Here is a 23,388-nt window from a genome sequence, read left to right on the forward strand (position 1 = left end):
GATACAATAACAAGAAAAACGGTGTTTTAAATTGCAATTTGGGTCGAAATTTTAAGATGAACAAGCAAATTACTTATAAATTTTCAATTATATGCATATTTTAACAAAAATAATGTAAGATTTCGCTTTTTAGAAAGTTTTGATCTTTTGCAGTGATTAACCGCAGATAAATTCCTATTGAATTTTGTGTGAAGAAACCAAAAAATAAAACAAAATAGAAACAAATCAGATCATATTTATTTATTCTTTGGGAAAGGAAGAAAAAAGGATATCCTAACTACAGGGGAAAAGAAGACATTATGATTATGACATTAACTATGCACGTGAAGAGAATAACAACTATGCAAAATGCAAAAGAATAAAACTGCAAACTGGTATCGAATCCCCGACCTCTAACAGGAACATTGAACCCACTTGACCATCACTCCACGACATTGCTTTGGTCCAAGTGGGTTCAAAAAGGGATATCAATATTTTTAAAAAGTGGGGCCCTTTGAATTTTAAACCTTTTTGTGGGGCCCCCCTTTTTTTTTAAAAAAATTTTAAGAAAACCTATTTGGGAAATTTTTAAAGGTGCCACGCCCACCTTTGACGAAGGGAAAACCGGCCCCATAGGAATTGAAACGAACCCCTTTACTCTAAATTATCAAAACTCCCAAAAAATGATCAATTCTTCTTTAGGGAAAACAAAAAAGAAACAAAAATTCTCCCCTAAATATAGTTCAAGCCCAGTTTTAAATTTTTCTACATCAAAAATCTAACCAAATATTACATTCCGGGGGGTCCTTACTATGTATTTGACAACTTACCTTATTTTTAAGGGTTCCTAATTTTTATTGAGGATCACATAAAATTTCTTTTGGGGGATATGATGGGGTATAATTATTTTAAAAGGACTATGAGTATAAATAAGTTTAACATTATATTTGTGATTGGAAAACCCGGGGCTATTTTCCAGTCATTAATTTTAAAAGCTTTGGGAGGTGGGAAATTCCCCAAACTCCCGAAAATTTGAAAATAAAGCCCTTTGAAAAAAGGGCCCAAAGTGGCTATGAACTTGATTTTGATCCCGAATGGTTATATACTTTGATAAGTTCTAACAAATTTGGGAAAAAGTTCCAAAGCATATGGCTCGTCTTCGGTTTTTAACCCTTTATAAAACCTGAAATCTCACCCCCCCGCCTTTTTCCTTCCGATAGTGTCTATACACTTTATTTCAATAGATAACCAGGCTTTCATTATGAAACAAACACAAACGTCGAATCAGTCGAATTAATCCTTCAAGTTTGAAGTTTAACTTAATTGTACGTGGATGTACATTACGAACAATAATATTGTGCATCTACACCACGACAAAATTAGTTAAAACAAAAGGATACACTTTGTACAGTCTCATGCACTTTTTTTTTTTTTTTTTTTTTTAATTTGGTTAAACAAGATAATATAATATGCACCATTAGAAAATGTAGGGTCCTCGTGGGCAACGGAGTCACAAGCTATGTAGCTATTACAGTTAATTTTAATACTTGCACAAAAAAAAATGATTAATGCGATTAGCCCAAATATTACAGAATTGAAATAAGTATATAATCATGTGGCAATTAATAGTTGAAGAATACGCCACTAATTGATATCTGATTGTCTATTTTTTTTTTTTTTTTTATCAACCTCACTAGCACGCATCCAAAGATAGTATATTCACTCTCATTGGTATGTCAATGTCTAGGGGTATAATATACACTAAATAATTTGTGTCAAGTTTAGGAGGAAGTCTCTCAAAATATTATGCCTATATAATTAATACGGAAAAGGGCTATTACACTGAAGCTTTTTTGGAAAATAGTTCGTTAAATATACCCGTTATCTTTAGGGCCAATTATCCAGCTTCTTAGATTATCTTGTATTCGGTTATCTTTCTTATGTCAACATTTGTGGCGTGGCGTCTAAACCCTTCAAAATTATTTTCCCCTCAAATAATTTTTACCCGTTAAAATAACTTAATCCAAGTAGATTTTTTTCCCAAGAGGTAATGGGTTGAGTCCGTATCGATTTAATTTGGAAAAAAAATCGGGTCGGATTGGGTTATTTTAGTGGGTAAAAAAAATTATTTGAGGAAAATAATTGAAAATTTGGGGATGATCTGCGCGTGGCGGTTGTGGAGACATAAGGGTATAATTGACCATATAGTATAACGATAAGGGTATAATTGGCCCCAAAATATAACGAAGGTTATGAATGAGCTTACTCGAAGTTCGGGGGTAATTTTTGGCCCTTTTATAATTAATATGCATCATTACAAAAAACGTAGGATATTTGTGAACAGTGGATTTACAAAGCCATTATTCGGTTAAGATAAGTACAATTAGGTTTGAAACGTTACGTACAAAAGAGTTCTAACATATTTAACCATGCCGCTTTACTAGCAAACACGAGGAGCGATAACGGTCAGTGTAGAACACATCGAAGAAGTTGTTATTTTGTATATTTTATTTGGTAAGTAAATATATCTTTTTCATACTCTCTAACAATGTCAGATCTCAGGGCCTCTGAGATGCATCATTAATAACTTGTATTCAGATAAAATAGTTTGGTAAGTATCATTATTGTGTTTAAGTAAGTTAATTACCTCCTTCGAATCTACACATATCTGGAACAGTTGGCAATTGTTCATCTAAGTGATCCCGATCAATTCTTGCAGTTGTGTACACAAACTTTTTTTCCCTATTTGGGACATAAAACGTCATCAACCAAATTAAAGAATATTGGAGACAAAAAAAAATTTCGTTTGGAAATTGGATTTGAGATAGTTGTGTCGTGTCAGAATAAATTCATAAAGAAACTTTTGGAAATTTATTTTTAAGGCTGGAGATCAGAAGCAACTCCCAGTCACCATGTGGTTTCAGCTTTTTTCAATGTCAATTCACAATCCCAACACTGGATAAAAATGTGGTCCAACTTACTATAGTACATGATAGATGAAACATTACAGCACCAAGTAAGTCTCCTCGCTTCCAAAATAAGTGTCCATTTAAACTTTTTTACACCCCCAAAACATTAACTATTCCTAGAAAAAATAAGTATTTTACTTAAAATACTTTTAATTAAATAAGATTCTTGCCCAATTATTGCTTTGAGTAAAGAGGGGAAAATCTAAAAAAAATAAAGTTAATCTCATCTTGATTTTGTAAGTTAACACTTATTTTGAATCAAAATAAAAAATTTAAGTGAACACTTATTTTGAATCGGAGAAAGTATTTTCTTTTCTGATTCCTAGTAGTTAATGTTGCTACGTTTTAACTTGATTTATAACCTTGATTTTAAAATATTTAACCGTGTATATAGCTTGTACGTGGGAGCGGAGGCGGATTCGGGATTTTACTGTTTGTGGGTTACGATAATTTTAACCCTAAATTTTTCTTGTTTCTCACTTTTTCTTTTGTTGAAATAATGAAATTTGAGTAAAAGTAATATTTTATTAGCTAATTTCTTTTTTAGTTGACTTTGTTATGTCTTTTTTTTTTTACTAAAAAAGAGAAGGAAAAAAAAAACATGTGGTACAGCATTAGTTTTCTGCCTTTGCGAATTGAATTTAAAAAAGGAAGCATTAGTTTTCTGCCTTTGCGAATTGAATTTAAAAGGAGTCCTGCAGGAATCATCCCGCATATGCTGGACAAGAAGTCAGCCAGAAGCCTCTTTCTTGCCATTACACCAGCCGCCCGTTTAGTTGTGGGTTCCCGTCTGCATATTCTTATATCTTCGTATGTTTTTCAATATCATTATAGGATCTACGGTGAAATTTGTGCATGTTAGCAGTTAAACCAATGAACCGATTATTGGGTTAATGGTTCGGGTTAATGGATTACCGGTTCGAAGTCTTAGGGTGGTGTTTTTAGTTATTGGCTTATTGGGTCGGGTCGCGGGTGGACCGTTTTTTTTGTTAGCAGGATAACCCGATAAGAATTTAATTAATTACACTTCTACCCTTTCATATATATTAAGTCACTTACACTACAATTAGGTTACTTTATTTCATTTCATAGAACTTGACCTCCTACTCTCTTTACGTCTCGAAGCCTCTCTTTAAGCCCTCTTACCCATTCACGATGATTCTCGAGCCCCTACTTTTTCTTGCCTTCTTCTTTTGACAACCTATTTTACATCTGATTTTGGCCTCTTTCACGAACAAGTGCGTTTTCAATTCTCCTCTTGTAATGGGGTTTTTGTTGGGGTTGGGAAATTAGGGAAATCACTTAAATTAGAATTGTAAATTTGATGTCTTTTCTTTGTTGGGTTGAGAAATAGTGGGAATTTCTTCTTGTATTGCTTGCAAATTGAGTTTTTGGTTATGGATTTGTTTTTTTTTTGCTGTTAAAGTTGCAAATCTGGTAATAATTTGTGCAATTTCTATTTTTGGTTGAAGCATTGCTTGCAAAAAGGGTTCTCTACTTAATTTTTGTGTTCCTTCTTTACAATGTAAGATGAAATCAGAGCTCAAGTTACACAAAATCCAAATGGAATCTGAACACTTAAGCTCCATTTCATCTTATTCTTTTGGTAGTTTGTTTTATTTTTCTCGTAAGAATGCTTCTATATATTTCTTCTTTTGAATATATGCAGAAATTTCTACTTTTTCAAGAATGTGCAGTAAAAGTATTTAAGCCTTTCCTTCTATTTTATCACAAAAAAAACTAATGATTATTTTGTATCTCGTGCAGCTCTATATTCTGCTCTATATAATCGTCATTCTCAGTTTCGGCAATTCAATCAGTTTCCGGTAAGTTTCTGATTCTTCTCTTCTTTTCCTTTGGATTTCATTCGAGATAACGAACGTTTGTTTTGTTTTGTGCTATTTGGATTTTTTATGTTTTGTTTGCTCGCTGTCATCTGTTTGATTTTTTTTTTTTTTTTTTTTGAAAAATCATAATTCACAGTGATACAAACACATGGCTGAAAATATGATAATTGATAAAGTAGTTGGTGAAAGTGGAGCTTCTAACTCAAAAACAAGTCAAACTCAAACAGTTCAGTCCAAAAAAAGGAAAGAAAGGAGAAAAAGGTCTGTTGCGTGGACTTATTTTGATCCAGTTATTGATCCTGATGGAAATGAGAAGGGTGTATGTAAATGCAGCAAAAAAGAATATTTTACGACACAAAAGACCATGGTACAGGGGGAATGCTTGGTCATATACCCAAATGTAAAAAGATTCCTCGTAATGTTGATACTAATCAAGCACAATTAGTATTTAAACCTGTTAAGGTGGGTGACAAGGGTGATGTAGTTGTTGCAGCATGGAAATTTGATCAAGAAACCTGTAGAAAGGCTTTGTGTCGTATGGTAATTATCGATGAACTTCCTTTCAGATTTGTCGAAAAAGAAGGTTTCAAAAATTTTATGAAAGTGGCACAACCTTTTTTCCAGATTCCTTCCCGTACTACTGTCACTCGTGATTGTTTTAATTTTTTTGATGAAGAGAAACAAAAATTGATGATTGAGTTTAAGGAAACACAACAGAGAGTGTGTCTTACTACGTACTTGGACTTCTTACAAAGAATTAATTATATGGCTATTACACGCTCATTTTGGATTGATAATAAGTGGAAATTGCATAAAAGGATTATCAATTTTTGTCCAATTTCTAGTCATAGAGGTGAAGATATGGCAAAGGCTATTAGTAAGTGTTTGCGGGAGTGGGGGTTACAAAGATTTTCAACATTACGATTGACAATGCTAGTTCAAATGATGTGACGGTGAAAAGAGTTGTCCTAAAAGCGATTAACTAAATGGGGGACCAATATTATGGTCGGTACTCACCTTCACGTGAGGTGTATGGCTCATATTATAAATCTTGTTGTTCAAGATGGTATAAAAGAATCAATTGAGTCTATTGAAAGAGTTAGGCAAGCAGTGAGATACATTGGCGCCTTACGCTAGGTTGGGGGAAGTTTCATGAATGTTGTGAAGATGTAAATCTTGTTAAGAAATCTTTATGCTTAGATGTTCCCAAGGGTGGAATTCCACCTACTTGATGTTGAATAGGGCTATTGAATATGAGGGTGCAATTTCATATTATGTCGATCGTGATATTGGCTTGTCACATCATCTTGAGTTTGTTGATACTATCGATGGAAGTCCTGCAGGTACACTTTTGAATACTGATTGGGAGAGTGTTAAAAGAATTGCAAAATTTCTTGAAATGTTTTTCAAGCTTCGAGAAAGGTTTACGGATCACTTTATGTTACATCAAATTTTCATTTTCTTGAAATTTGCCAAGTTCTTGTTTACTTGACAAAATTGACATCACATGAAGATATTGTTTTGGGTGAAATGGCAAAGAAGATGAAGCTGAAATTTGATAAATATTGGGGTGCTCCAGAAAAAATGAATAAGATGATTTTTATATCATGTGTTTTGGATCCTCGCTATAAATTTAATTCTCTTAGTTTTGGACTTAAAAGATGTTTGGGGACAAAGGCCCGGTATAGAAAAAGATGTGCTAAAGTACATGACTTCATTGTTTAATGAGTATATGAAGAACGATTCAAAAGATAAAGGTAGTCAACTTTCTTCAATAGAAGTGGCAACTTCGATTCAAGAGCTCGAACCTATAGGAGAATTTGGTGACTTCTATGAGGAATTATTTAGACATACGTACGGAAGTGGAGGTGCGATTCTAAGTCGAGTTAGAAAAATATCTTGCGAGAAGATATTGAAATTGGAAGACAAGATTTTAAAATCTTGCTTTGGTGGGAAGTTAACTCACCTAGATTCCATTCTTTCGAGATGGCTCGAGATGTGTTAGCTATTCCTATTTCAAGTGTGGCATCCGAATGTGCTTTTAGTCTTGGAGGGCGCGTTCTTGATTCGTTTAGGAGTTCATTAACTCTAAATTGGTACAAGCTCTAGTGTGCCTTGAAGATTGGATTCGGAGTGAACCAACGCCCATAAGTATTGAGGAAGATTTAGATTCCCTCGAGCAACTTGAAAAAGGTAAGACAAGAACCTTGTATTGATGTAAAATTATAAATAATTTATTTAATATTATTGTTGCTTGACTTGTTAATATAATTCTCTTTAGATATGGCCAATCTTGGAAAGGAACATTGATGACATGTAGAAGTGTAGATTGTTAAGACATGAAAGTTTGGTAAGTTAATTATTCAACTCCTATCTTGGATATTACATTTGCTGATTCCAAATATTTTCTCTTCCTTTCTATATTCACTTTGTGATATTGCTTGTAGTTCCTTTTCTCTTTAGGAAGAGAATATGTTACTTTTTCTTAATCTTTCCGGTGTTGTAGACATTAAGTCGGCAAGCGATGCTTCTACACATTTCTATGTTAATTAGGTTTAACCATGCCTCGATTTTGTGGTCCTAAAGCTCGATCACCTGTTTGGGATCACTATGAAAAGCTTGAAGAAAATGATGATGGATGGTGCACCATACAGTGCATTGATTGTGTTGTGTTGTTCGTTACCGTTCAAAGCGTCTTTTGGAACCTCATGTAAGGTCTCATGTTAAGCGTTGTTTGGATCATTGGAGCAAGAGCATAACACTATAAGGATTGAGTAGTTTTTGTTTTGTTGACTTGACTAGAACTATTAGGACTATGTTTGGATTTAATTTTTAAGTTCTTTTGTGGTTTGTTGTTGTTTTTGATTTTCTGAAATTCTGATGGTGCTAGACAAATTATTGCTAACTACAACACCACTTGCATTAGCTATTTTCAGTTTTGAAGTTATTAATATGGAATGGTAACTTATCTTTTTTCTGGTGCTAATATGTTTTCAAATGTTGATGGCAGCTTAGCCTTATTAGACTGTATACTTGTGCATCATTTTTTTGCACGGATTGCCTTTCATATTTGTGGTCTTTAAATTTTGCCCTTTGCTTGGAAAGATGAGCGAATACATGAAGTTACGGGTTCGAACCCCGCTCGGGCATAAAATAAAAAAAAATAATTTCGCAAGGCGGGCGGGAGTGTATGCGGATCCGGCATACAATCTTTGAAAAAGTTAAAGGATTATGTCCGGATGCGGCATAACTAAAAGTCTGCCCTCAAGACAAAGTACGCATAAATAGACTTTTAGTTAAACATAACTAAAAGTACGTGAGGAGGGCCTCTAATTTAAACTTTGCCTTATAAGGCAAACTTTTTTTTTTTGGTTGAAAGTCTATTTTATTCCATCCAAAAAACTTTTACGGCCCTCAAAGTTAAAAGTGACCTTCAGCGTACATGGTAAAATTCCTACTCATTTAACTTGTATAAGTCAAACTAGGAGCAACTATTACATTAAAAAAACGAGCCGTTTCAATCAACTACACTTAGCTAGGGATAGCAATTCATAAAAGAAAGCTCTCTGCCATTTGAAGTTGTTCTGCCTTGGATGTGAATATGTTGTGCAATCTCTGCTAAAGTCTATCGGGAAGAAAGCGAGTATTTTGAAATGCGAGTAGGTTCCTTTCTCTCCAAAACCAATGCCACTAGCATACCAAAAATGCGGCAAGTAATGGAGCGTGCACGATTTGTGTCTAGCAATGTGTGAGATCCATTTGATTTCATTTTGCCGGCCCTCATTCTTCTAGTGTACCCGACCGTACCAACAATCTGTACCACGGTCCTTTTGTGATGGAGCATTCAAAATAAAGATGGGAAAATGTTTCTTGGAGTCCGTACAGAGGAAGATGCAATCGAGTGGCACTTGAATGCCAAATTTCGAAGTCTATCAACAATTGCTAACTACTTTGTATTGCCGGGCAAAGTGTGAATTTGTATACGGGATGGACATTTGGTTGCAGCATAATACTTTTCCATGTAACTTTGGTTTATATGCTTGAAAAAATACATATATATGCTTCAAGGCAAAGTTTGCCCATAAGGCATAAGTATGCCCGTCGGCGCATAAGTTTAGTAAATCTTAACAAGTTTATGCCCGATGGGCATACTTTAAAGGAGCAAACTTTTATGCGGACCTTGACATAACTTTGTGAAGGAATTATCAAAGTTATCTTGGGACCGGTGATATCTTTATCCAAATACGCCCATAAGGCATGAGTATGCCGGTCCCGATACGTATTTGTAATTCCTTAACAATATCGCCGGTCCCGCATAACTTTGCAATTATAAAGGGGTTTTCAAGTTGGTCCAAAGTCACGGTTTCGACTACACGTCAGGTTGTCCGTCTCGATAATGTCGTTAAGCGGATGAACCTTTTCTATAACAAGATAATGCGAAGGTGAATCAATCCCATAAATTCCATCGAAAGGAGATGTTGCGTGACTTCTCATTGAAAACATCAAACCAGACCTACGGGATCACGGTGCAATATGTTCTGCCATGATAAGAAGACCCGGAAGGAGCGGTGGTATGAAAGATTATAACATTCAACGGATACGGAAAGATACGGGGTGACTAACCAAGCAAAGCGACGACATTGTGTTCTCACAAAGTTATGATCAAAGTCAAAGTTATGCGGTGGGGGCATATTTTTAATGGGCAAACTTTTATGCGGACCGGCATAACTTTGTGAAGGAATTATCAAAGTTATGCGGACCGGCATACTTATGCCAAGTCCGCCCACAAGGCATAAGTATGCGGGTCCGCATAACTTTGATAATTCCTTAACAAAAATATGCCGGTCCCGCATAAGCGAAATTTAAACTTGCCTTGCGAATTTTTTTTAAATTTTGACTACGCGTGGGTTCGAACACCGGAACCTATGGGTGTTAGCCGAAGGGCAAATTTTAAAGATTTCAAATATGAGGGCAAAATTTAAAGACCGCCCCCAAAAGAAGGGCAAGTGCGAATTGCCCATTGTGCATTTGAATTTTGTGTTGTGGTCTTTGCATTTTTATGAGATTAAATGGAAGGAGAAATTTAGTACTTGTTTCCTTTTAGAATGTCATAAGCTAGTTTATTCTTGGAGTTGAAGAGAAGCCCGGAAAGCGGTTGCTTGTACACCTTTGTGATCTTGGATCTGCACTATTCATTAGGCGTTTACTTTTTTTAATTCGAGGAGTATAGATTAGTATACTATTCGGTGGTCGTTGGGAAATTATACAAAGTCATGAGTGTTATGCTGCTAAATCATTGGAAAAAGTAGTTTCGAAACAATTAAAACAGGTGTGCATTATCATCTGTTATCATTGCTAGGTAATTCGAAAAGGTTGGTGGTTTTGCCTTTGTCGCTGCTGCTGCCGCCCAGTGCCCACAGTCACGATGCAGCATTGTTTTGAGTATGATAGAGCCATAACAAATCATTAAATTTCTTGTAGTAGTAAATGTAACTTAAGATTATTCTTGGATCTTGGTACAAGAAGTGGTTCCCTAATGCATGATTTTGCTTGTACAAAGTGGTCAAGCCATTTTTTTGTTGTGTGAAATCTTAACGGTTAAGCGATAACCGAACCGATAACATACAACAACCGATTAACCGATAACCCATTAACCGATATTTTAACGGTTCTTTAACGGTTTAACATATCTACAAACCGATAACCAATAAGTTAAACCGATAATTTTGAAACCCGAACCGAACCGACCGATATGCAACCCTAATCTACGGTAACGGGTGTGGGTTCTCGGGAACTCACACCCGCTATCAGATCCGCCCCTGCGTGGGAGTGAAAACATTGAATTACATCTTCTATATAGTGGCGTGTGCTAGATTTTGCACAAGCAATGTCTATTTATTGTCACAATTTGACTTGTAAGTGAGCATGGCTCTTGAACTATGATGGTTTTAAGACTACTTCTCATCCCAAATTGATATTTAATTTATACTATTATTTTCAAGCGGTATTATTTGTACAACTTCAACGTGGTCCTGGTTGAAGAATCAACTTCCAATCCCCAAAGGTTCATCGTTTTAACCTGCAAAATGGCACTCCATCCGTTCGTTTGGCCGTAGAAACCCAAAAAAAAAAAAATCACTTTTTAAGGAATTTTTGAAGTTGGAGTTGGAATTATGTTTGGTTATAGTTTTTGCAAATAATAATTAGTTGTTGAAATGTACTTTTCCTAAAAACTTGAAATGTGATTTATATCCCCTAATTTCTAAAAGCTAGCAAAACCACCCAAACCAATTAATAAACATAACCAGTGCGAGAAATATAACAATTACACTTGAGATCAGGACATGGAGTGCTCAAAACTAATGGTTTCTTTCCATCAAAAGGTTGCAATGGGAGTCTTACCGGTGTACACAAAAAAAAATATAACATCCCTAAATATGATTTTGTTGTAAAATTCTCACCTACTTCTTTTCTTTTAGAGGCTTTTTAGCACATGATGTTCAATGCTATTGGAGTGGAGAGCAACTAAGTTGCTTTTGACGTTCAAAAAAGTTGTATGAACTTTTAGGGTAAAAATTGAGCAACATAAACTTTTGGGATAAAAATTGAAAAAAAAAATAAAAAAAGTTGTATTTGAGATTTTTATGGCCAAACACCCATAAAGTGAAAAAAATATTAGGAAAAAAGGAATAATTCTCATGGCCAAACGAGTCCTAAGATTGTGACTTGACAACCTTTTTCTCATCACACGCCAAAATTACAGCCCTCCGTTTCAATTTATAGCACATATTGGACTTTGCACCAAATTGAAAAGGAAAGAATTTTTTTTGAAACGTATGGTCTAAAATAAGTCTTAAACATTTAAGTGACTTTAAATTTCATTAAAGATAAATTGAGAAATTTCAAGTTAAATTATTTTTAAATAAAAAAAGGTTACATTCATTTTAGAAGACTAAAAAGAAGTGAGTCACATTAATTGAGATAAAGGAAGTACATATTTAATATTTGGAACCGTGAAAAGAAAATGAAATGTCTTTACAACTATTGTATATAGAATGCACGTAAGGGTAAGGTAATGCATACAGTAAAACTCCAATTAGATACTACTATGTAACTAAAAATTGATTTCATTAAAAAGTAATCCTTGTGGTAATATTCAAACATTTGTCGGTCTTTCTTTAAGCATTTCTACAATCACTAAAGACGAGACATAGCATGAATCTGCTCATGACTTTGATCGTAAACCCGAGGCTTTTCCCTGTTGACTTGGCTTGATTTCTTACTTGTTTGATTTGCATTTTCCTTTATCTTTGCAACTGCTCTCAAAGATTCTTCTGCACTTTCCCTGTTCCAGTTTTGGGCAACTCTTCCACAAATTGAACCTTCTTTGGTACCATGAATCCCGGTAAGTTCTTCCGACAATGTGCTATGATGTCTGATTCTTTAACCGTGGAGTTGTTCCTCAAGATAACAAAGGCACATGGACTTTCACCCCACCTAGGATGTGGCATGGCCACAACAGAGGCCTCTACTACATATGGATGTTTCATGATCGCACTTTCTACTTCCACGCTGCTTATGTTCTCTCCACCTGAAATGATCACATCTTTGCATCTGTCTTTGATTTCCAAATACCCATCTGGGTGAATCACTCCCATGTCTCCTGTGAAAAACCAACCATTCTTGAATACTTCTGAATTCGCCTTTTCATTCTTTAAGTACCCTTTCATGATACTGCTTCCCCTCAGGCATATCTCCCCTGTTGTTTTCCCGTCACGAGGCACGCTTTCCATAGTCTTGAAGTTCTTCACATCAACATCAGCAAGTGTTAGTATGCCCAGGCCTTGTCTTGCTTTTAACTTAGCTTGATCTTCCCAGGGTAATTTGTTCCACTTAGATTGCCACTCGCACACCAGGGCTGGTCCAGTGGCCTCGGTGAGCCCATAGGCGTGGACCACGTGGAACCCCAGCCTCTCGATTTTCTCGAGAAGTGGTGCTGGTGGGGGTGAACCCCCCACTAGTATTTGAACTGGGTTTGTTAGCTGGCGCTGCTCGTGTGGCTTGGCCTCAAGGATTATGTTGAGAACAATAGGGGCAGCGCACATATGCGTTACCTTGTGTAACGCTATGTTGGAATAGATTTCATGGGCTGTAGTATTGCGGATGCAAACATTGGTCCCACCCCTTGCAGCTATTCCCCATGTGAAAGTCCATCCATTGCAGTGAAACATTGGGAGGGACCATAAGTACACAGGCTCAGTGCCCATTTCCCAACCCAAAATCAAACTCAAAGTGCTTAAAAAAGCACCTCTGTGGCTGTACACAACTCCCTTTGGCTCTGAAGTTGTACCTGATGTATAGCTCAAAGTAATTGGATCCCATTCATCATCAATACTTTCAGGGGCATATTCAGGGTTGCCTTGGTACACCAATTGCTCGTATTCGAGCTCCCGAACCGAATTCCAGTAGGGGAGTCGAGGTCATCAATGACAACAATGAGAGGCATTGGCATTTGAAAGTCTGCCATTAGTATTTCAATGGCCTTTTTAGCTTTATCGACGTATTCATAGTCGACAAAAAAGATCTTGGCTTCCGAGTGCTTGAGAATAAGGGCAACATTTCTTGGGTCCAGCCTTGTGTTGATGGCGTTCAACACAGCTCCTGCCATTGGCACAGCAAAATGCATTTCTAGCATGGCTGGTACATTTGGTGCCAGGACCGAGACCTACATGATCATAAAAATAAACCATATAATTAACATAGGAACATATTCTCAATTGTTTAATGGAACCAAAAGTCATGTACTTTCTATAACATGTCAACCAGGCAACGAATTAAGAATGTCAACAACTAAGACACACTAATTAATCACGTTAATTAAAAGGTTGAATTGATACACTTACCACGTCGTTCTTGACAATGTTTAAGGATCTGAGGGAGGAAGCGAGGCGACAACAACGTTCGTAGGTTTGGCGCCAAGTGAAGCGGACATTGGCATAAATAATAGAGGTGCGTTTGGCATAAGAATTGGAGGCTCTGTTTAAGAAGGTGAGAGGAGTAAGAGCCACATAATTAGCTCCACATTTAGGTAATTTGTCCATGGGATTCAAAAGGCAAATTGAATTGTTTTCTACTAGTAATAAAATGCTCTGTTTTGGAAAATGTTTGCTACTTTGTATTTGAAGAGCTAAAGATAGGTTGTAGAGTTTGTGTAAGAGATGCCATTATTTGGTTCTCTTTATATAGAGAAAATATCAAAGCCAAGAGATATTAGTCTCCCCGTCCATGTGGACCCCTAACTGGTTGTTTAGATGGAAATAATAGGGAAGTTGCAGTGAATGTGTAACGCTAATACCATATGTTTTAACACACATATTTCATAGTTCATACAAGGACTTTGACATTGACTATTCAAGTACTGTGGTGGTTATCACACATCAGCTCAACAATTGAACAATGGCGCATAACCTACAGCCACTTCACTTGTCCCTTTCGCCCTTAAATTTTAACAAACAGAGTAAAAGAAAAAGAATTCTAACGTTACATATAACGTGTGGTGGTTATACAATATGTCTAAAAACATTCAATCGAATTCACATAGCATGAGAGAGTGATAAAAATTGTCCCTTTTGTCTTTGGGGCAGGTTTAAAATACTCCCCCGTTTCAATTTAAGTGAGCTAATTTGACTTGGCAGAAAGTTTAAGAAAGAAGCGGAGATTTTTGAAACTTGTGGTTTAAAACAAGTCGTAGATATTTGTGTGTTTATAAATCATTTCAAAAAGTGAATTTGCTTCTAAATTTAGAAAGGGGTCATTCTTTTTGGCATTAACTAAAAAGGAAATAGGTTCACATATATTAATAAAGAGGGGGTAGTTTTTAAAACATATTCCTAATAGTTTTGGTTCGTTAAGTTTGTCAAAAGTGATCACTTTTGATTTCTGTCAAATATTTAACAAACTATAGTTGTTAGATTTAACGAGATAAATGAAAAAAAAAATCTTGACAAGAAATACCGGGAGGTCACATCAAATTTCAAAAACTTCAACATCAAAAAGTGCACAATAACAAAAAATAGCAGAAATTGCACATCAAAATTTATACTAAAATTAAATTAAAAATGGCAAAAATTACAAAAACTTCACCTTTAAATATGAGATCCCCCAATCTTTCACGGGTTTCATTGAAATTTAACAATAAAAATTTGTTAATTCAAATGTGATGACGTTTGTCTAACTTAAAGGATAAAAATTATTTAAAAATATTATTTAAGAGATTATTTCAAACCTATCTCCAAACATAAGAGATTATTTTTGTCATTTCTCCCGCACAGTCCAAGTGTGGCGAAACTACCACAAGACCAAGAAAGAACAAAACAAATAACAAATTAGAGTAGGAATAAGGATGGAACTATAGATGGCTCTATTTGAAAGCATTTGATTTTTAATATATTTTCTTTAGTGCGACACTAATTCAATGATAAATTCCCACTAAACATGCTTGATGTTCTTCCGGGAACAAGATACTGCAGACTTTTAAGTTTTCTCATCCATTTTCTAGAAAGGTACTTTTTAAAAAAAAATCTTTTAACTAACTTATACTGATTAGTATAAATATTTTTTTACGCTATCAACGTACTTCTCAATTGTAATAAGTCACTTACCATCTTTCATGGAGTTATCAATCTATGTTTGTCACAGAGAAAACTACTTACAATTTACTTTTATAGTATATTTTTTGATAGTGTATAGATCTTTTTCCCATCAATATATACTACTACTAGATAGACCTTTTTCTTAAACAGTGTATAGTGCACCCTGTCCCCCCAGAGAAAAGAAAAAAAAAAAAAGGGGGGGATATCCAACCAGAAAAAGGAAAAGCTGTTACAAGGCGTAATTGGTTGCGACCCTGCGTTGTCTGTTTGACACTTGTTCCATTATGATTGTTCAATATAAAACCTGCAATAATTTTGAGGTCGTTTGGTTGCTTAGACGCTATGTTATTCATGTACCCGCGTCTCAAAATAGTTATCGTGTTAAGAAAATATTAATATGGGTAGCATTTGACTATTTTACTCTCTTATGATATTCCCCATGTGGTATCTCTTCAATAAATATTTATTATATATCTATGTCAACTCCATCAATGATGTACTTCCTCTTAAAGATGTAATTAACACAAAATAAACTAGAAAAAGTTATTTAATTTTATCTTGATTTTTTTTAAATGACCAAGTATTTTGAGATGAATCTTTTAGTAAGGAAGGCAAGTATTTTGAGTCGGAGGGGAATGTTAAATGCTCCCTTCATCTCAAATTATTTGTCGCTGTTACTAAAAACAATTGTCTCAAACTATTTGTCGTTTTAGAAGTTCAAGGCACAATTAATTATTTTTTCCCTATTTTACTCTTACTAGAATTTTGTCATTAATGAAGATGACAAATAAATAAACATTTTATGGAGAGAAATTAAAACTTAGACATAAGTAAGGGTAAAGTAATTAACATCCCTCCTAATTAATATTTCTTAACGGGCGTGTAAAATAAAAAAGCGAAAGATAATTTGAGACGGAATAATGCATAAGTAATACCATGTTTGCATGACTAATACATGTATAAGTCATGAGGGAATCAATGTAATATTTTATGATGGAATAACTAATACATGAATAACTAAACATTGCATAACTAATCCTAGTAATAATACATAGATTCTTCATAACAAATCCTCGCATTTCTTCTAATATCTACATGACTCTAACCAGCAACCAAACGGCCCCTAGAGTAATATATCGGAGTAGAACATTTTGTTAAGACTATTACAATGTTCAAACGAACAAATTCTCCATTAATTTGGTAAAAAAAAGTCAGGCTGTAAGTTAAAAATTATATTCAATTTATAAGAGCACTTATATTTTATTCACTGATGTCTGACAGTATAAATAAATTTTTAATACCTTGACTAATATTTGAACGTATGCCTCTGTCGTTTTTATAGAAGAACAAGCAAAAGAGAAATAACATAGTATATACAGGGCATAGCTAGCATGACGGCTGAATTTAGTAGCTTCAATCCAAACCATGTATTTATCTTGAAAATTCATTAAATATATACAAATTATTTAATTTAAAATTCAGTAACTTAAAAATATTAAAATCTAGAATCCATGAACTTAAAAAATCTTTGACCCCAACTATGAGTGTATATACGAGGTTATTGTGATTTCAAAAATGGGATTGCAGAAGAAAGAAAGTGGTTAAAGGACAGAATGGTGGCTGCTATAATGCATAATGTCTTCCACCAACTCTTGTCTATAAGTATTCATTGTTGTCTATATGTTGAGAATAGTAGCACTCCTAATGGATAGTGAATTTGTCAGAAACTTTCCAAGCACTTTGGTGGAAGAGGAAGGACCAATGTCCAATCCTTCCGTGTTTTCGTTTTCAGAACCTTTTTACCAACAATTTCCCCTTGAGAATGGAAGATTACTGTAAGTCTCTCTGTCTTTTCCCTCGTATGTTTGCCAAGAACTTTAATGGAATAAGAAAATTATTGAGTTAGGCAGAGATAACGACCAGTCTTTTTTGAGAAAAGGTCCCCTCTTTCGTGATTGGTTGATTAGGCTAGATCATGAGCGAATATAAAAAATAAAAATGTACATACATGTTCTAGCTGAAATACTTGAAATAATTCTACAACTTTTACTAGTAGTAGCTTTTTCAGTGCTAGCGGAACATAAAGTAATGACTTTTGTGCAACGTCAAAAGGGTCCTAAGGTTTCATGAAAAATTAGATAAGTAATTGATAATTTACTGTAATTTCATTTTTGTGAGAGATCATCAATAGGGCGTCTTTTGGAAACGTGACTAGATTGGTCCTAGTTACTCTTCGGGCCTGAGTGGAAGAAGGTGAATTCTCCACCTCAATTCGGGATCTCAGAACATCAACCGTATCGGGAATTGAATCCTAAAGTAGTGACTTCGAAATTAAACATGTTCGAGAGCTACAATGGAAAACCTTTTGAAAAAATCATAGCCATGAAAAGATGATTAAACTCTCCAAATAATTATAGTATTACTGTGTTCGAGACCGAAGGAATACAAAATTCAAGAATACCACTATTTTACGATAACTATCATGACCCAAAGACCACTAAAAATATGCTCCCTCCGTCTCAAAATATTTGTCACATTTTTCATTTACACGCCCAGTAAGAAAGCATTTATGAGGGTGGCATTTTGACTATTTTATCCTCTTAACATATTTCATCACGTATTCTATATCAAAAATATATACTCCATTAATGATGAAACCTCTTAAATGTTGGTATGTGAACTCACAAAATCAGCCCATTGATGTAATTAATACAAGGGTAAAATGAAAAAAAATTACTTAATTTTATCTTGGATAAATAAAATGATAAATATTTGGAGATAAATATTTTTAATAAGGACGACAAATATTTTGATACGAAGGGAGTAATTCGGATACACGCTGATCAAAGTAGAAATTTACTTGGTACTATAAACAAGGACAGTAAATTAAGCATGACTTTCACTGACCAGAGAATTTAGCTTTTAAAAATAGAGTCAACAAATATTTTATTAGTATTCAAAGAAGGGTCAGTAGTTGCATGGCAAGAATTTGACTTCCATATATGCAACAAACTCAAATTTCCTTTTTCTATTCTTACTTGACAAACTTGAAACTACCGAAGGAGAAATGTGGTCTGAGATCGAGACTTGGTCTTTATAATATTTGATATTTCTCTCTTAATCACAGATTAATTATATCACCTACTATGACTTGCCCTATAATTTCATAGCCGATATTTGATGAAATATTTTTAAATGCTCCTAGGGAGATAGTCTAGTATTTTAGATGCCACAATTCAAAGCACAGTGTACATGGTCAGAAAGAAATAGTCATCTCATGGTTGTTACTATCCGATTAAGCTTCTTTAATTTACACACACATTATATCTTTGTGGATTTAAATTATAGAATGTCAATCTAATAACAGGTTAATTAGTTACTTTTTTTTTTTTTGCCATTTTAGCTATTAATGCTTATCATAAAAATTTATTTGTAGTTTTTATAAATGACATGATTGTGCACAAAAACTTAGGAGTAGATTATATATATTATTCTTCCCTGCCAGTGAAAATACAATTACTGTTGAAAAAATACAAATAAAATAATAATTTTTGGGGCACGAATATGTTGTTATATAATTTTTTCATTTAGGTCCCATTCAAAAATGCATTTTTACATTCATTTGCTAAATATGCAAGTCAAAAATTGCAGCAATAACAATTAAAAGTCTCATAAAAATTCCTCATTCAAAGAAAAGAAAATTCTTTCATAAAAGCGAATTAAATTATAAGCAAGTCTTTTTGTCTTTTCCTTGTATGTTCACCCTGAACTTTCATGGAACAAGAAAACTATCGAATTAGACAGAAATATCGACCACAGTCTTCGTCCATTAATTTTGAACCATATCCTTTTTTCCATGATTCAAACATCAAGATTTCTAAGTTTCTTTCTAACTCAATTTGAATTTGCAGAAATTACATAAAATTTTATTTGGAATTATAGATTTTATATTTAAAAATGATTTTAAAAAGTAGCCAAGAAAAAATTATTAGACTCTCAAAATCGTAACTGTTAGAAAAATAGGAAAACATATCTGAAGAAGAAATGACTTTGAGGCGTGGAAGTATCGACTTTCCTTAAAGAGATATTGCCCGTATACATATTGGGGAAAATACAGTCAATTTTCTTCATAATACAACAAAGCCCATCTTATATACCTGCAAACTTTTCATAGTCACATCATGAAGGAAGGGTCTTATTTATAGAGTTAGAAAAATGACTATTGTGAATAGTCATGACTTTTCGTGAACAGACGTGTCCATTTAAATTTAGATTTTAAATAAAATCTGAAAATACCAAGACTTTTAGTATATAATGTCTTCAAACTATATCTTTGTGGATTTAAATTATAGAATTTCAATCTAATAACCGGTTAATTAGTTACCTTTTTTTTTGGCCATTTTAACTATTAATGCTTATCATAAAACTTTATTTGTAGTTTTTACAAATGACATGATTGTGCGCAAAAACTTAGGAGTAGATTATATTATTATTTCCTGCTGGTGAAAATACTATTACTGTTGAAAAACTACAAATAAAATAATAATTTTTGGGGCACGAATATCTTGTTTTATAATTTTTTTCATTTAGGTCCCATTCAAAATTGCATTTTTACATTCATTTGCTAAATAAGCAAGTCAAAAATTGCAGCAATAACAATTAAAAATCTAATATAAAAAATTCCTCTTTCAAAAAAAAAATGTTCTTTCATAAAAGAGAATTAAATTATAAGCAAGTCTTTTTGTATTTTCCTTGTATGTTCTCCCTGAACTTTCATCGAACAAGAAAACTATCGAATTAGACAGAAATATCGAGCACAGTCTTCGTTCATTAATTTTGACCCATATCCTTTTTTCCATGATTCAAACATCAAGATTTCTAAGTTTCTTTATAACTCAATTTGAATTTGCAGTAATTACACAAAATTTTATTTGGAATTATAGATTTTATATTTAAAAATGATTTTAAAAAGTAGCCAAGAAAAATTATTAGACTCTCCAAATCGTAACTGTTAGAAAAATAGGAAAACATATCTAAAGAAGAAATGGCTTTGAGGCGTGGAAGTATCGACTTTCCTTAAAGAGATATTGCTCGTATACATATTGGGAAAAATACAAGCAATTTCCTTCAAGATACAACAAAGGCCACGTTATATACCTGCAGATTTTTCATAGTCACATCATGAAGGAAGGGTCTTATTTATAGAGTTAGAAAAATGACTATTGTGAATAGTCATGACTTTTCATGAACAGACATGTCCGTTTAAATTCAGATTTTAAATAAAATCTGAAAATACCAAGACTTTTAATATATAATGTCTTCAAACTATATCTTTGTGGATTTAAATTATAGAATGTCAATCTAATAGCAGGTTAATTAGTTACTTTTTTTTTTGGCCATTTTAACTATTAATGCTTATCATAAAAAATTATTTATAGTTTTTAATAAATGACGTGATTGTGCGCAAAACTTAGGAGTAGATTATATTATTATTCCCTGCTGGTGAAAATACAATAACTGTTGAAAAAATACAAATAAAATAATAATTTTTGGGGCACGAATATCTTGTTATATAATTTTTTCATTTATGTCCCATTCAAAAATGCATTTTTACATTCATTTGCTAAATATGCAAGTCAAAAATTGCAACAATAACAATTAAAAGTCTAATAGGAAAAATTCCTCATTCAAAAAAAAAAAAAAAAGTTCTTTCATAAAAGCGAATTAAATTATAAGCAAGTCTTTTTGTCTTTTCCTTGTATGTTCACCCTGAACTTTCATGGAACAAGAAAATTATTGAATTAGACAGAATATCGACCATAGTTTCCGTCCATTAATTTTGACCCATATCTTTTTTTCCATGATTCAAACATCAAGATTTCTAAGTTTCTTTCTAACTCAATTTGAATTTGCAGAAATTACATAAAATTTTATTTGGAATTATAGATTTTTATATTTAAAATGATTTTAAAAAGTAGCTAAGAAAAAATTATTAGACTCTCCAAATTGTAACTGTTAAAAAAATAGGAAAACATATCTAAAGAAGAAATGGCTTTGAGGCGTGGAAGTATCGACCTTCCTTAAAGAGATATTGTCCCTATATATATTACGGAAAATACAAGCATCAAGATACAACAAAGCCTGTGTTATATACGTGTAGATTTTTCATAGTCACATCATGAAGGAAGGATCTTGTTTATAGAGTTAGAAAAATGACTATTGTGAATAGTCATGACTATTCATGAACAGACATGTCCATTTAAATTTAGATTTTAAATAAAATCTGAAAATACCAAGACTTTTGATATATAATGTCTTCAAACTCTTTTTGCCTTATGTTGTTCAAACTCTTTTTGCCTTATGTTGTGGGATAATCCCACTTCATATATATTACAAATTATCTAACAGTAACAATATTATCCTGTCCAAGACCAAAAGATATACAAATTAAAATTCAAGAATATCTTTACAACAATAACTATGCCTTAGTCCAAACAAATCGAGGTCCGTTGTATGAATCTTCACTTCTTCATTTAAGCTCATTTCGAATTCTAATCACAATTCAAGAAAATCTCTATTTTATGGGAAAGACCAATAAAAATATATAATTCGGATACATGTTGATCAAAGTAGAAATGTACATATAGAATTTAAGAATAAACAAGGACAGTTATTGACTTTCGCTGACTATAGAAATTACCTTTTCAAATATAAAGTCAGCAAATATTTTAATACTCCTAGTTTTCCGATGTTTGTTTGGTAGGAATAAAAGAAAGTCAAGAAGGGGTGTAGTTGCATGTGGAAGCATGGAATTCAACGGTCTCTCATGCAACTTCTTGCGTCTTTCGATGGCTTCTTTTAACACGAGTAATAAACTTTAGTGTTAAAAGCTGCATTTTGCAGTCAATGAAAGTCATGGCCAAGTGTACTTTCTCATCGTACTAGATTCTAAATTATACTCCTTCCGTCTCAAAACATTTGTCGTGATTATTAAACATAATTATTTCAAATTATTTATTATTTTTGAAGTTTAAAGAATATTAAATAATCATTTTTCTTATTTTATCCTTGGTAGAATTTTTCTTGAATACTACAAACTCCTTCATTAAAACATAAATTGATTTGAACATTTAATGTAGAGAGATAATAGCTTAGACATAAATAAGGTTAAAATAGTAAAAAAAAAAAAAAAACCTTCTAATCATTGTTTCTTAAGGAGCGTGTAAACCAAAAAAGCGACAAATATTTTGATACAGAGAGAGTACTAATTCAGTCAAACTATAGACAAATTCGCATTGGTGTTTTTGCTTAGAATGCTGGTTGAACACACACACGTGTGTCTTTTCGGTAAGCACCTTCGGCCTCCAATCTTGAGGTTGTGAGTTCGCGTCACTAGGGGAGCGCAATGGGGAACTCTAAAATATATAGGTCTTTGCTTGAGTTGGTTTTAGGTTGTACACTGTGTTTGTTCTATTTTATGTGAGACACTATATTTTTTAGTTTGTCCAAATAAAATGACATATTTCTCTTTCTGTTGTTCCATTTTATGTGAGACATTATATTCTTTAGTTTGTCCAAATAAGATGACATATATCTCTTTCTGAAAATTAGAATAATTAATTTTAACATTATCATTCTACCCTTAATAACATAACTTGTTGGGACCCACTTAATATAAATGATTATTCTTTTATAGGAAATAAAAAATGAAAAGACATTTTATATTATCATACCCACGCATTTAGAAGGATAATTTTGATATTTTGCACACATTTGACTTACATGTACAAAAATCTTGTTTAATTTTATTTAATTTAGTGCACAACAAATAACTTCACATAAAATAAATCGGAGAAAACACGCAATTTTCGGTGAGGAGAGATGTGAAGGGGGTAGTTGTGGCCTTTTTCTTTTCTCCCTCTTTATCTTCCAAAATCTATA

General features: G+C 33.4%; 1 protein-coding gene across 1 annotated transcript; it reads right to left on the reverse strand.

Moving 5' to 3' along the window:
- Positions 1–11,825: 11,825 nt before the first annotated feature.
- Positions 11,826–13,995, reverse strand: LOC132044309 (trans-cinnamate:CoA ligase, peroxisomal-like). Its single transcript, XM_059434796.1, is given in 4 exon segments — positions 11,826–12,126; positions 12,129–13,250; positions 13,253–13,520; positions 13,699–13,995. Coding segments are annotated over 4 exon segments (1,722 nt in total). The 5' UTR covers positions 13,897–13,995; the 3' UTR covers positions 11,826–11,992.
- Positions 13,996–23,388: the final 9,393 nt, after the last annotated feature.

This window comes from Lycium ferocissimum, unplaced genomic scaffold (genome assembly GCF_029784015.1).
Source record: "Lycium ferocissimum isolate CSIRO_LF1 unplaced genomic scaffold, AGI_CSIRO_Lferr_CH_V1 ctg416, whole genome shotgun sequence".
Taxonomy (NCBI): Eukaryota; Viridiplantae; Streptophyta; class Magnoliopsida; order Solanales; family Solanaceae; genus Lycium; species Lycium ferocissimum.